This window comes from Rhizophagus irregularis, chromosome 5 (assembly GCF_026210795.1).
Source record: "Rhizophagus irregularis chromosome 5, complete sequence".
NCBI classification, from domain to species: Eukaryota; Fungi; Glomeromycota; class Glomeromycetes; order Glomerales; family Glomeraceae; genus Rhizophagus; species Rhizophagus irregularis.
In genome coordinates this window covers 966936-982991 of record NC_089433.1, presented here as the reverse complement: position 1 = coordinate 982991, position 16056 = coordinate 966936, and the positions used below count along the sequence as shown (strand labels likewise).

At 27.7% G+C, this 16056-nt stretch overlaps 3 protein-coding genes across 3 annotated transcripts; 1 reads left to right on the top strand and 2 right to left on the bottom strand.

The window, feature by feature from the left end:
* Window positions 1–1014: 1014 nt before the first annotated feature.
* Window positions 1015–3060, bottom strand: OCT59_024762 (uncharacterized protein; the record flags this gene model as incomplete). Its single annotated transcript, XM_066133798.1, has 3 exons — window positions 1015–2267; window positions 2404–2446; window positions 2833–3060. The coding sequence occupies 3 exons, from the start codon at window positions 3058–3060 to the stop codon at window positions 1015–1017; spliced, it is 1524 nt and encodes a 507-aa protein (XP_065991656.1).
* A 10358-nt stretch (window positions 3061–13418) lies between these two features.
* Window positions 13419–13952, top strand: OCT59_024761 (uncharacterized protein; the record flags this gene model as incomplete). Its single annotated transcript, XM_025330185.2, has 4 exons — window positions 13419–13439; window positions 13518–13627; window positions 13705–13730; window positions 13795–13952. 4 exons carry the CDS (start codon window positions 13419–13421, stop codon window positions 13950–13952), a joined length of 315 nt encoding a protein of 104 aa, XP_025183180.1.
* Window positions 13953–14995: 1043 nt separating this feature from the next.
* On the bottom strand, window positions 14996–15850 carry OCT59_024760 (uncharacterized protein; the record flags this gene model as incomplete). Its single annotated transcript, XM_066133785.1, has 2 exons — window positions 14996–15521; window positions 15696–15850. 2 exons carry the CDS (start codon window positions 15848–15850, stop codon window positions 14996–14998), a joined length of 681 nt encoding a protein of 226 aa, XP_065991655.1.
* Window positions 15851–16056: the final 206 nt, after the last annotated feature.

Sequence of the window (16056 nt, the reverse complement as noted above, 5' to 3'; positions counted from 1 at the left end):
AAAGTGTTAAAAAGAATCTGAGCCTTTCTAAGAATCTAATTGTATTCAAAAGTTGAATATATAATTTTGATTATATAAATAAATAAATCGTATAAAGTCAAGTTCGCAAATTAAGTTTTTCTTCCAAATAACTCAAAAGAAAATTTTCACAACACTTGTTTCAATTAATGCTAAATAGATAAATTACAATCTTTTAACTTTCGTTATAACTGAAGTTTATTGTTCAGATACCTTTGTTTAGAATGTATTATAATTTGTTTTTAATGCTTTAGCTTTTTCATAGAATTTCGTATAGTAACTTCACATCATTAACTGATAAGTATGAGTAATATCGTTTAAATCTATAGATGGGAACGTAGGAGTGTCAAAGTTAAATTTGTTCAGGTAAAACTGACCAATAAGGACTTTTTTTTAAAAAAATAGTTACTAACATTTGAGTGGCACGAGAGTGACCCTGATTAGATTTTTTTAAAACAGTAAATAATTCCGGGCTCAAAATTCTACTGAGAATTAGTTCAAAAACCACCTAAATTTTAAATCAATCAGATAATTAAATATTCTTTTATTTATTTATTTATTTATTTTATGTGAAGACGGACAGACTATTAACAGGACATATACGTAACCGTGCTATCCTACTTCTAGCTATCATCCCCCCGAAGACGGACCCGAACTTCTTTAAATCTAACGAACCAGAATGATTCCCTCCCCTACCAGAAAGGAACCAATGAACCGAAAGAAAAAAAAATGATAAAGGACACTGACTAAATATTAAGAAGTTGTGGCAATCTACACATTATAAATAGCAAAATTCAATTTATTGACGAGCAAAAATCCGTATTTTTCTTTCAACCACAAGGGTTGCCACCTGTAAATACTGTAAGAGGTGGAATGGTTTACACTATTTTAAGTTGTGAAAAATCTAACGTAAAAAAGGAACAAAAATGCTAAAAAGCATGTACATAAAGAAACTATTATATATATAAGGGTTATATTAAAGTGACTAGTAAGTACTTAAATAGTACGAGTAGAGGAACTGTTTCCTGAGTCCTTTGACACGGATAATATACAAACCTTTTTAGCTATATGGTAGCTATAATGAATATCTAAATTGCCATTATCTCTGGCATTTCGTTTAAGCGGTCGATCGTCCATGAGAGCACAAGGCTGATACGCCTGACTATAATCACTCCTATAGTATTCCATGTAAATCATGTTTTCCTCTCTGATGACCCAAGAATGTAAGTCCTCTAAGATATCGGTATCTTCCTGCTTTTTCCGTTCAAATTCTTTTAATAATTGTGAATGACGCTTTTCGCGTTTTTTGCGTTCGCTGTTTTTGACTGGTCCAATTACAATTGGTAATTCAGGAGGTACTAACGATGAAATTTCAAGTAATTTCTTTTCATATGCATGTTTGTGGTCCGTTACTTGCATTATAACATTGCAAAGGTCTCTCTGATATTCGCCTTGATCGGGAGAAGTTTCCCATTGTATTCCAGCATCGATTTTTCCTTGTTTATATTTAGTCGTTGATATGTGATCATCATAGATTTCTTTCATGAGGGCTAACCAGCCAGCGCTGCCAACAGCGAGTGGTTGTAGTTGTCTTGTATGGATTTTTAAACGAGAAGGTTGATTCAATCGACCGCCTGCGTAAACGGGAAATGGAGGGATCAAAGGAATATAATGTTCAGGTACATTCTCCCAAATGTTTATGTTAACTGGGGGTTGAGGATGTTGAGATGATGTGGACGCGACAGAGCTATCGTTGCAAAGCGGTTCCGAAATAGCAGGTACAGATATAGTCCTTGGTTTGTGAAAAGGGATCGGGAAGGTATAATAACCTTTTGATGGTACGACGAATCTTTTCTTATATCGAAGGTGTTTGATAGGAGTTATAAAACTTTGATTTTCTTGGAATAATAATTTGTGATGTCGTGCAACTTGAAGTTTATCTTCCATAAGCGCGTTGTCATCCAACTCGGCGTTGTGAAAAGTGTGTCTAACCAGAGCATTAAAACGTGCTTCTTGTCTTTTCTTGACCTTTGAAGAAGAACTGGGAGTAAATTGAAGATTCCCATAACTTTTGCCATAAATAAAATCAAGTCCTTTTCTAGCTATGACGTTGGTGTTATATGCGTAGTATGATGTAGTGAAAGAGATTCCCAATCGGTTCGAAAAATTCTGGGAACATTTCTTATTAGTCCATCTATTGTAGAGGCGAGATGCGTGAAAATCTTTAAATGTTTTACAACGACTATAGTCTGGAATTTTATTGTCCTTCGAGATACTATATAGAACTAGATTCTTATGGTGTATGATACAGGCATGACGATGATGTGACATTATAGTAGGGACCGGAATGGAGCAAGTCGCAGTAGTATTAGGAAGTAAACCTACTGTGTGAGTATGATTGCACGGGAGGTAAATTCCGAAATAAAATCTATATTTTTTATACGAAAAATTAAAAAAAGTTTTAGTCGTGTAATTGTTTTTGTCTTTTTTTTGGGCACGTGATCTTATAAAATCCAAACGCTCCAATAGTTTTTTACGAATATATGTAAAAAATTTTTCTTGAAATTTTCGAGGAATAACTTTTTGTGTTGAAAAAAAGTGAGTGAGCTGTTTTGATATTTGAAATTTGAAATTAGGGAGTCGGCTTGTGGATTCGTGATTAATCGGGTTAGAGGACATATGATAATCATTTGTGTAAATCTTCAATTGAAGTTGATTGGTGTCTGGTAAATGATCAACCAGCTCAAAAAAGAAACTTTTTGAGCGCCTAAAATTGTAAATCTTGTTATAACCGGCTCTATGGTGTGGAGTCACGTGGAATTTTTCGTATTTTGTAGAAAAAATATGAGTTTTGCTAGGCGAAGAGAAAGGCCTAATATCATCAAAGTCGTTATGAGAAGAAGGTGTATCTGATAAAGTGTCATCAATAGGAGGTACAGTTTGTAAAGTATCATGATTGAAAATGAAGTCATCAAGACCAGCAGGTGTATAGTCGTATCCGGGCGTAAGAGCATAATCGTCAGCTCTTGGAAAATAAGACATAACCAACCCTTAAATATGGGTATAGTAAGAACAATAAAACCTCGTCTTATGCCCGAGGCACCCTTTAGGGCCTCTTCCCTTTGGTTGTTTCAAATAGAAACTTAAAAAAAATTAACTTGCGCAAAATTACTGCGGAAAATAACCGAAATGAAGAAAAAGGGGAAGAGTTTTTTTTTTTTTATAATTAAATATTCTAATCATGTTACACAGAGATATTGTAGCGAAACGATCGATCACGTGACCAAAATTCGGCCTAATCACGAGGTGACGATCAATGTTCGAAATGTTGCATATGTTGCATATATGTAACATATCAAATATATGCAACATATCAAATATGTTCAACATATCAAATATATGCAACATATCAAATATGTTTAATTTATTTAATATATTTAATATATGCAATATGTTAGATATTTTTAGTCTGGTATTTTTGCATATATATAGACCTGTAATTAGATCTGTAGTTGAAAAAAAATTGAAGTTCAGTAGAAGAGTATTCTTAATAAAAATGGTTCTAATGATTATATTAAATAAACTGTTGTTTGAATTTAACGAAATATAAATTTGTTATCCTTTATTCGTGTTGGAAGTATATGCCGACGTACAGTGCTATACTACACGTCTGATTGGATTGTTTATTAAGTGTTTATATATATAGTTTATTTATTGATTATACCTGCCTACCTATATACCTTCTGCTTACCCTTTTCCATTTGTTTACGTTTGTAAACGCTAAAGAACTGGCTATAACAATATCATGATTTGCATGTGATCAAAACTATGATGTGGTTCCGTTCAGATTTACTTCACGCCTTCACGGGTAGAAATACCGACCACAGCCATATTAATTTTTCTTCTCTTACAGCGCAATTAAATAAATAATTAAAGACTTTTTTATGTTTTATGTTTAATAAAAGTTTTTATCGGTAAATAATAAAAAGTGCATAAATATTAATAATAACATGGACAGACATAAAGGATTATTATTCTAATTCAATATATATAGTTTTAATATATTTAAAATTAAATAACTTGCTACGTGGCTTGGTAGTTTTGATGCGGAAATTATTGTTATAGTAAACTAGTAAGGTATTAGGTAGTTTATGAACTTATTCATATATATATATATAAATTAAAATAACACAATAGAATGGATGCGCAATCGTTATTTCTATTTTTTTTTTCAATTGGACCAATAATATTTTTATTTACTCATATTTTGAAATCACATTTCTTCCACAATTCAAACAATCAACTGATGATATTAGGTTATAATCTGATGATTTCTTATGGAAATTTGTTTTGAAAAATTATTGACAAATTTATTAGACAATATTAAACGAATTTCTTATGTTATCTAATGTGTCCCGGACTCCCGGTGTCTTATGCACATTATATATTGCAAATCCATGGGAATATTTCTGGAAAATTCCGGACATTTCTAAATAATTTTAAATATACCGGAACATTTTATGATTGGATGCCTTCTTTTTATAGAGTAATAAAAGTAGTAATCGAGATTTGAGATGAAATAATTTATTTTAATTAGAAATACGTTCTGAATTTTTAATTTTAAAACAAAATAGTGCCAATATTTAGTTATTATAATTTTAATGAAGATTTAATAAAGTATTTAAAATTAAAAACTTTAGGTTAATTTATCATGGATTTATTATTTTACTTAGAATAGCTAATATTAATTACATCATATGTTTGCGGCTGTGTGAAGGCTTTGAACTTTACGTTATGTGGCAGATTCCGTCTTGATGTCACTTGACATGGTAAAGTGTTTTATTGGCTATTAATTTTAAAATATAAATAGTTCAAAAATTCATGATTCAACTAATGATCCCCCTTTTCCTTTTCCCTTTTTCTTTCTTTTTACTTTTCATTTTATTCTCAAAATAATCAAAGTTTCAAACTTTTATTATATAATTATATTGGTTATTACATATTTAAATATCAAAGTATGTATACAATATATGTAAATACCAATTAAAATATTTATAAGACTTGCATAAATTAAATTAAAACAAATTGTTTATCTATATGTATAGTTAAACACATTCTACAAAGTATTTTTTTTTTTATAAATTATTATTATACCATCCTTCATCAACAAATGTATCAAAAATAAGAAATGAAATAATGATATATATGATTCAGATTCAGATGAGATAATTTTATAATTTTACCAAATTAGCATACTCCTTTATTGTCATCACTGTTAAATATAAAACAAATAATTACAGTATACATATACAATACCATTCTGATTTACAAATTCTGTCAAGTACTTATTTACATTAACCAAAGGCAACACCAATTACCTTAAACGGTAATTTCATAAAATTTATGAAATTTTACTAGTATAAGATTGATTTTAAGACAATGGCATACATCTAAACTCTAAAGATATGTGACAGATAAAAATTATTTGATGGCGAATTATTAATAGACGTATTAAAGTCTGATAAAAAGTCATGTTAGAATTGCTAAACTCTATATTGTCTTTTATTACATATTTGACTTATTCCAATATAAATAATTTACCAAAATCTTAACTGTGAGCATTATATTGCATTTTACATGTTTAGAGTAAACTGTAATTGGTTTAATAAACAAAAAATGGGATTGTAACTGATTTAATTAATCTAATAATGACCAAAAAATATTTATATACTATAACATTATGATACTATTGAAGACCATTTATATCTCTATGCTCTGGTGACTTAATCAATGGACACTCAGTAAAGCTTATTATCTCAATGAAACTCATGGTATTGATAGATTTATTGATATTTATACAGAATAATACTAGTTACAATAACAAATAAAGATACTTAAGATTATATACATATATTTAGTATAATATAGTTATTACAAGTAATCAAAACTCCTTTTTCTCTATATAATTCAACCAATTAAAAAAAATTGGAAACTTTCTTATTTCATTATTTTTGGGATGAATTTGGATATATTTTAAATATGTGATCATTTTTCTGAGCTAAGCCTTTCACTTCTACCCTGTAAAAAAAGTTGATCCATTTTTTATATTCCATCTTTTTTTCTGTAAAAGGCTTATATTTACGGAATTAATAACCTTATATCACAGAATTTATCGAATCATTTACATTTCTGTGAATGGATCCATGAAAGGCTCTTTTGCAGAGTTTTAACAGAAATAATGGATAAAATCTTTTATAGGACTAAGAATATGGCTGAAGCAGCTGGATGCTTATTTGAACTTTTCACCTCCTACTATATTACAATCTGATAATGGAAAAGCATATAATTATATTTTTAAGGTTTTTTGCAAAAATACAAAGCTATTTAAAGCTGTTAGATCTTGACAAATTATAGAAGACAATAAATCAAATGCTAAACCCAAATCCAGGTCTAATGAAATAAGAGAAGCATGCTGTACAAGAAAAGTGTATTATAAACTGCTTGAGAAAATTAAATACTTTGAGCATTCATTTAAATTGATGATTTCAAACTTTCAGATATCGGCATTTGCATTAATCACAAAAATTGCAACTTTTAATCATTAACCCTTATATTCCACCTTCAGTTCAGCAATATATAGAAATTGGTTTTATCAAAGATAATAATATAAATTTATGATAATTGAAAAGAAAACCTTTATCTATATATAATTTATTTATATTTATTTTTATCCTGTCTGATTTTCAATAATTTGAACCTAAATGAAAATCATGATCAAAAATTCCTTCCTTAAATACTTCCTTACAAATTACTATTATAATAATCTCTTATATACTCCTAAACTTAAACCTAAATTCTGACACTTGTTTATTTATAAAGAATGAATTATAAAGTTAATTACTTTTTAATAAACTTCTTTAACAAAATGCAGAATATATATCATTTTGGTGTTAAGTACAGATAGAAGGAGGCATGGGACACCCAGACCAATACTATTACCAATGTGATAAAATTGAAAAATTAGAGAAAATAATTATTTCAGCAGTTATTATATTATTAAACATTCAAAATATTTAAGTATATTTTATATTTTATACACATATTTTCTTTTTTTACCGGAACTAAAAAATTTAATGATAAACATTTGCTTTATAATGCAGTTGTTTTCTGGAATCAATACTGCTATTTCTATACACAGATTCACAAATTGAGTCCATCACAATGTAATCTGACTCTTTTAGAACACTATGATCCACAAGTCACAAATGTTTTACCAATCCCTATATAAGAATTAATAACAAGAATCAGCTTGCAATCAAATCAAAAAAATTGTCCAAAAGAAATTGACAAATAAATGATAATCGAAGTATTTTCACCAAAATTATCATACCAATGAAAATTATAAAATAATTTCTTTCTTTATTAAATACAAGGAATTTGTTTTTAAAAAGTATTAACATACTTACAAAAAAGTAGAATTTAAAATTTGAATGTTATTGCAATTATCATAAGAATGAACAAGTTACAATTTAAACATTTTATAGAAAATTGGTATAGGAGAATAACAACCTTATGTATGCAAGCATCTTGGTATAATCCCTTAACTTTGGTATACTGTACAAAGAAATGATATTTCCATAGTGGAAAAAAATTCCATGTATTTGTTTACTATGAACGAAATTCAAGGAAAATCCTGACTGCTTGAATAGTGCAATTTTTTGATTCTTTGTTCTCAAATTTTTTTTTTTCCTATGATAAAATTATTTGCATCATTTTAAAGATGTATCACTACATGAAATCCTACAATATTAGAATAATTGGAAACTATTTACTATTTTAAATTAAAGATTTTATTAATTAATAATTATCACTTTATATTTATTGATAAACAAACAATAGTAATTATGTAGTTAAAATCAATATGGATCGAAATCCAATGTTGCAATATAATCAAATTAGCAAGGGGACTCTCAGCTTTGATGTATTCTTACCAAAGATTCTCTCAAAGAATTGCATCATATTAGTGAAGCAGTTTTATCAACTGATACTAATGATACACCTGATAACAAATTAGTACTAAGACTAGGATTATTATTCACCTACAAAGATCAATTATTACCAGCAAAAGGCTGTTGTGTGCACAATGTGATAACATATGTAAAATATGGAAAAATCCGAATGACAAATTAAAAACTGAACCTGAAGATGTTTTAATGGGTAGAAATTATATGTATTGTTCAAAAGACGATAAAAAAATATAGATTGGCAATAGTACGAAATATAATCGATGATGGTTTGGAACAAATTCGTAGTTATATAAATATTGCAAGTAAAGGTGAATTTAGGCAAAATAAAACAGGAATTTAGGATGAAAGAATTGAAATAGAAGATGATGATGGTTATTTAGGCGGATTCCTTATTGCATCATTAGGTTCTGAGAGGATTTTAACAAGAACAATAAACTTTAAAAAAAGTAATTATAGATTTTTAGTGAAGAAATAAAGAGTAATACGAATAGTTGTAGAGTAGGGCCACCCAAATGAGTTTCACAGATGCATATTTATTTACATATGATGTCATGGTGAAGAAAAAGAAGTAATTAAATTAACTGGCAGAGGAATGGTCTTTTTTTTACTTTTATGTTCAGAAATGGAACAAGAACTAATTATTAAATTCCATGTTGAATCAATGCTAATGTCAAATCTATGAATTAAGTAGGGTTGGTTAATATAGCTCAATGGAAATGTAGAAAACATATTGTTTGTTGACATTATGTTATTTAATATTACCTTATACAACTTAGACCAGATGGTCCAGACGCATTTAATTTGTATGATCCCATTATATGGTGATCATAAACAAGATCACACTAGAAGCAGTATTTTTCCAGCTCTAAGAAGCCTAATATTAGATATATGAATTATCTTACTTACATATTCTTACTCAACTACTATTATAACCATTACAACCATTCAAATGCTATCACATATTGACTATATCAACCAGCTAATCAAAAAGCTTTAGAAAGCAGAGTTTCAAAAATGGAAGGATCATTTGATAAAAATAATGATAATAAGTATGGATGAAAAATATATAATAGTAAGACCCAAAATAAAAATTTGATACAAATATTTGCGTAAATCATGGTTGAAACATTTAGTAATTTCTCATTAAATTATTATATACTTCTTGTTAATCAAAAAAATAAGAAATATATAAATTTTAAAAAATAATACATTCTTTATTTCCCTTTATTATCCATAATAGTAAATTCAATATTAGCCAAAAGAAGTTTGAGAACAAAGAAAAATTATTAGTGAAACTTGACAGCAAGAAATAATACAGTGAAACTATAGTAGAATTTTACAATGTACATTAGAAGCAACTAATAATCTTTTGCCTCTTATACTATTTACCAATAATGATCCAATGATAATTGCCATTCATCATGATAATAACAATATATATAAACAAAATCATTTTACCTCTTCATATTTCTTCAAAATGATAATTTTACTTACAGTTATAAACAGATACTATCATTTGGATATGGATCATTTGCGCCTGTGCCTCTATTGCAATGTCATATTATTATCATATGGACAGGTTTCTCTTCAAGCACAAGTAAATTTAGCTAATTTGTCATAAGATTCCACAAAAAGTTAGTGTATTCATTATTCAAAGTCTATGTAAAAAAACAACTTATATTTAAAGTCAAAATCAATTACATCAACTCATCTTAAAACTGATCTTTGAATGATAAGGAAGCAAACATGGATATATTGGAATTACAGCAACGTAGCTTACTTCTGATTTTACTTTTTATAGAGTTTTATTTTTATATAATCATTTAGTATTTTATATAAGAAAGACTCGCTCTTTGGACTGAGACTTTTTTCAAAATATTGTCTTGTTAATGTTCTGTATTTATTTTTTATCTTTAAAAATATTTATAAATGTGGTAATAATTATAAACTAATCTGGATGATCTTCCGGACTCCAATTGGGAACATTGGGAACATCCTACTCAGTTCTAAGATATCAGATTAGGATATCCACATTGGAACTATAAATAGGATCTCTTTATGGTTTAACAATTAGGGACTTGGATCTTTATAAAAAAATCGGAATTACCTCAAGGAATCTATATATGATAATCTGGTTTTTTTTCACTCAATAAAAAAACTTTCACACGAATAATTAATTTTTTTTCTCTAAATATTTTTTTCGGAAATATTAATATCCGTAATTTCACTAATTTTAATACCAAATAAATATTTTTTTTACAAGATATGGCTTTAGAAAATGTGAATAATATTAATATTTTAGATGAAGACATTGAAATTGATGATGGTGCGTCTAATAAATCAATAATTTCGGAAGAAAGAGAAGGCTAATGAGAGAATATAAAAATAATGTTCCACTGTCTGTTACATATCCAGGAAAAGTAGATGAAAAGGATTATATTATCACCACAGTAAATTTGCCAAAAAGAACGCCAGACTAGACTTCTAATTTGTGATTTGGCTGATAAAAAAAATGAGCCATGATAGCAAGTTAAGATAAAGATTCATATTTATATAAAAACTACAAATTTATTTTCAATTTAAGATGAAATAGTTACTCTGTTATTCAATTTTGCATCTTACATAATATTCTCATTCTCTATTTTTGCCTTTATTATTATCATTGTTATAGTACTATTTTATTCTTTTCTTCAATAATAAAGTCCAATATTCATTGAAGAAATTCTCATTGATTTCACCAAATTGAAAGATGATTTTATTATTCTATATCCCGTGTATTTCAGTGAACAAACCTGAGTTAATGTGATATGATATGATTAATTCCTTTGGAGTCTTTTATGGTTTCGTCATTTTTCACCAAATGGATTTACTAAAAAAATAATATTAGATAATCAGTTTATAATAAAAACAAAGTTTAAATACATGAAATTTTTACCATATACATCGATTTAAATCAAAAATATGATTCAAAGCGCAGGAAAAAATTATTAGAGCATGAAATTCTAAATTTAGTATATGTTGCGATAGGACTCTGGACCAAAATGACCATATACACGTGTAGATTGTTCCTTTTATTGATAATTTTTTTTAGATGCCGGCTGGCATTATTATAATTCCGGCTCTGAAAGAACTAATAGTCAGCACCTTATAGTACCAATATGAGACTTTCCAGTGTCCTGCAATATAAATTTATTTAATTAAATATACAATAACAAATTTTAATTGCAGAAATCTGAATGTTAAGGCTATATTAAAATGCAAAGTTAATCTGCTGTCTTTGTTATAACTTTTAAAATGTGGAATTGATATGATAAGTAAAAAATCTATTACATTTAAAAAAAATGATTTTTTCCAATTCTTTAATATTTGAAACTTCATATTTATTGAAAAATCTGTGGAAATTGTGAATTTATATATACCATTCACTTGCATTTTTCAGATTATTCAACAAGTAATAAAAAATCAATTAAGGTGATAATATAAACATTTTCAAGAAATATTGTATATATATTAGTTATAAATTAAATATTTATGTCATATTAATTTTTGAATAGTTAATTCTATGCGCAGTATATTACCTATGTAAACTTTGTCAGTAGTTAATGAGAAAAAAAATCATTGTTCAAATAAAAAAATAAAAAATCAAAAGGAGCGGTTAAATAAAAAAAAATCATTAAAATTTTTGTTTTTTCATTATTTTATTATATCAAATATCAAGTGTATTAAAATTATTTTTATTTAAACAAATAATAACTTGTATCGTAAGTAAACGTAGCAGTTGTAGCAATCGTAGCATGGTTAATAATCATGTAGATCTTTACCTTTTTTAGAAACTGGCTGACATTATCATAATTTAGTCATAAATCTGTCTCGAAAAAAATGCGCAAGTAATTTATTTTTTTTTTTTGCTACATTTTATACTCGTGTATATATATATATATCTGATAAGTGGTAATAATATTAACAAAAATAGGCGATGCGTATTAGCATCAAAGATTGATAATATTAATTGAATTAACGAAATAGAGATAAAATAATCTATTTTGTCACTATATCTTAATTATTTATTTTCTTTAGATGAGAAGAAAGGAAGAATTATTGATGATACTTTGAATTATCCAATAGGTTAGTATAGCTAAATCCATGATTAAAAGGATGAATGTACCTTAAAACAGTAGAAATTACAATGTTAATATTTAAAAACTTTGATACTTATCTCTCCCTGTTAATATTAACTACGGAAAACGGGATCTATGTGTTGTAATCACATGACAATAAATTAATAAGCTTATTTCCAATTCCCCATGAAATAAATAATACACATAGATACATGATCTGCAATATTAATTGTTGTCCTGCACTACGCCTCAGATAACAAAAAAATCATTTTGTTTAGACAAATAAATATGAAAATATGTAAAGTATCAGCAAGATTACAGTTGATTGTCAGTTGACCACATTTAATTCCATAATTCAAGAAAAAAAAGCCAATTCTAGAAAGTACAACCCCATTTTTTGAGAAAGAAAAAAATAATTTATCAAATTTGATCATACTAACCGTTTTCTTTGATAAGTTACTTTGTTTGGGTCGATTTTATTTTTCAAAATGAATTATCTAAATAAAAGACGAGAGATAACAAATTCCGAAACTCCACACAACAATATTCATTTTACATTCAAAAAATTTCATTATTTTTTTTATTTGTTTACAATTACAATTATTAATAATTTGTTATTTAGAACCATTAATATTACTTTTGTGCTAACACAAAAATCAGGAGAATGTTTTTTGGCATACTTCACATTATTATACATTTTAAAAGTTAATTGTTACATAATTTGAATTTAAAGTTTATGATGATAATAAAGGTTTTATCTTTTCTCATTCACTATTACTTTTTATGGAATTTCATTTGATTGTCTATTTGTATTCTTTGTGTAATTATTTTTATAACCCAGACTCTAGTGGCGCAAAGATGATCATTATTAATAAATATTAATTATGGGAACAAATATAATCAATCCTTTTTGGAAAGAATATAATAAATTGTAGGGGTTATTTCAGTTATCTTTTAAATCTGTTACGACTGTTACGTAATCAGCAAATAATAATCAAAAAATCAAGAATGTCAGAATTTCTTTTTTAAGGCTTTTGCAATAAGCGCAGTAAATAACACAGCCGAAAGATCTGCGGATCTTTCAGTTAATTATAGAAAAGGCAAAAAAATACAAAGAAGCTTTAAAGCTAAAGAAATAGTAAATAATTACTGTTTCTATCTGATTTTCTATATAAGTCTCAAAAATCCAAATCTATTTTTTTTTTATCATTTTCGAATTATTTTTTCTTTTCTTAATAATCAACACTAAGTTAAAATGTGTAAATTCGGTCTTGAAGTAAATAGATTGATCATTACTCTTTAACAAGAAAAAATACGTTAAATAATATTAACGAAATGTGTGGTTTCCTTATAGGAAAATAATCGTATCAGACATTCCGTGAGAATGTATGGACATCTTGATGATTGTTTTATAAGGATAAGCAAAATATTGCCACAATACACACCAAAACAAATCGAAAATCAGTAAGTAACAAAAATATTTTACATATTCTCCTTTTTTTAGACAAATCTTTAATCTTTTTTTTTACAATTAAACTTAGTTATAAAAAATATCTTGATGAGGAGGGTAAGTAAAATCTTATACCTAATATTTTCCTTAGAAAATAATTTTAATTTACATCTTCGATTAGCCCCACCAATTAATTATGAACGTATTCTTGAAACATACGAAAAGCTTCAAGCGATAAATATTAAAAATGAACGATTGCGGAAATTGGTATTTATTTGTCAAGAATTTTATTTTTCACTGAAAAAGTCCGTAGAACAGAAAATTTACATTCACATTTAGTCAAATGTATTTTTAAAATTTTATTTAAATTATTTAATTTATCAATATTTATACAGTATGTAACCAATTTATATTGTTGTGTCTCTTTTGTTACATACCTCACAAATAAAGCTCAAAGTTATATAATTGCCTTCAATTTCATAAAAGTCTACACTTTTGTGATTAGTATCTGGTTCAAGTTCAATTTTATTTTCTTTTAAGAGTATATACAGTAGTTACTTCAGAAAATTTGTAACATATTTGACAATTTTTAAATTGTTCTATTATAAAGTTCTTTTATAACTTATTTTTTTTTACACATAAATTGTTTCATTTCCTTATTTATCGTTGTAATAGAGTAAAACGAGTAAAGAATTTCTGACTCAAAGAGTAAACTCACATGAGTCAATGTCATAGTGCAGGCCAAAATTGTTTATAATTTTGGTCAACTCCGCACACATATACTCGCGGATTTGACTCACTTGATGATTGGAATGTCGATCATAATTTTAGCCAAAATGATCTGTCTATATGAATGTAACGTAGGCTGACATTATGATAGTTCTGGCCAACATTACCGATCACGTGTAATTGAATCAAAAGAAATTCGTGACTCGGAAATAATTTTATTGATAGAAGAAAATTTTGTAGATATCGGTGAGAAATCAGGTAGTGAAAGATTATAGTAGTGAGATTCTCATAGTTAGCGATACAAGTTAGTTGTAAAAAATTTATAAGAAACCTGAAAGCAAAGAATAACTTGATATTGGAAGACTTGCATTAAATGGCCTAGGATCCGTATACTCCCTCTCTTTGATAACTCTTACTGAAAGTTTACCAAAGTTTGTGGTGTATGAATACTGCATCATTATGTTTTTTTATTGTAATGATAAACTTAGCATCATTATAGAATAATACAACCTGTGCTGATCATAATACACAAAAAGATTTCTCACTTTTATATTTACAGTTTTACAACTTTACAACAAACCCAAATATTACTAAACTAATAAGCATTAAAAATCAGAGTTTTAGAACTTTCATATTGTATTATAAAAAGTTAACTAAGATTGTAATGGTACAACCTGATCTACAATAAACTTAATGGTACAATTGCTATCTGCATATCGAGCATTCATTAGTACATTAAGCATCCTCCGGTTGTGAAAGAAGTGTATGACATTAATTTTATCATTGAGTGGCCAATGAAGTTTCCGAGCTGTATAACCATCTTCACACATAAAATGAACTATCCAAATTTCGTCTGCAGATAATAGTTCAGCATACTTAAGAACACTTTTGAAGTGCTCATCAAGGTCATTTTGCGTTGCAGTGGCAAGAAGCTCAAGAACAATTCTTTGATGGTCTGCTGTAATTACTATATTACTATATAAGTGCTTATTTCTTCTGTTGTCACAATTTTCTACTATATGCCACTGTCCATCGACCTCGATGCCACCCGCCTTGACAATCCAATTAACCAAAACCCTGCACAGCTCTGTGTCGTACACACTTTCTTGAGGAACTTGGATATTTTTTATACCATTAACATACAAATCATCTGCAACCTTATATGACTTATCAAATGCACTAGAAATGATGTCTTTATTGAAGAACTAGACGGCTATCTGCAAGATATTGGGAATATCCAAGAGATCACAATTTTTGGGGACTGCACTTTTTGGGAAAGACTTGTATACAAGAGGAATAACTCTTTGCCAAATCAGCATATCTATAAGAGAAGATGACATTTTATATGCATACTTGGTCATTTCATCCCTGATTAACACACCCTCGGCTACCAAGAATTGTGCTAGTTGATCTTCTACGTCATTATAGATTGTTACAAAATCAAGAACTCCTGAGAACCTAGATTGAAGAAGATCAATAGCAGGCTTGGCATTCTTATCTTTAAGCATATCAATTATTTTATTGAAGGTAGAATATCCGAATATCTTCTTTTGCAATAGTTTTAAAGCAAATTTCAACCAGCTTGAAAAGCTAAGCTTGTCATCTCAATTTCCTCAACTAAATTATTTTGGATAGAACGTCCGCAAAGGCAGACGAGTCCAGCATGCCTGTCAAATAACAGAATCATAAGAAAAAATGAATTTTAGATTTTGAT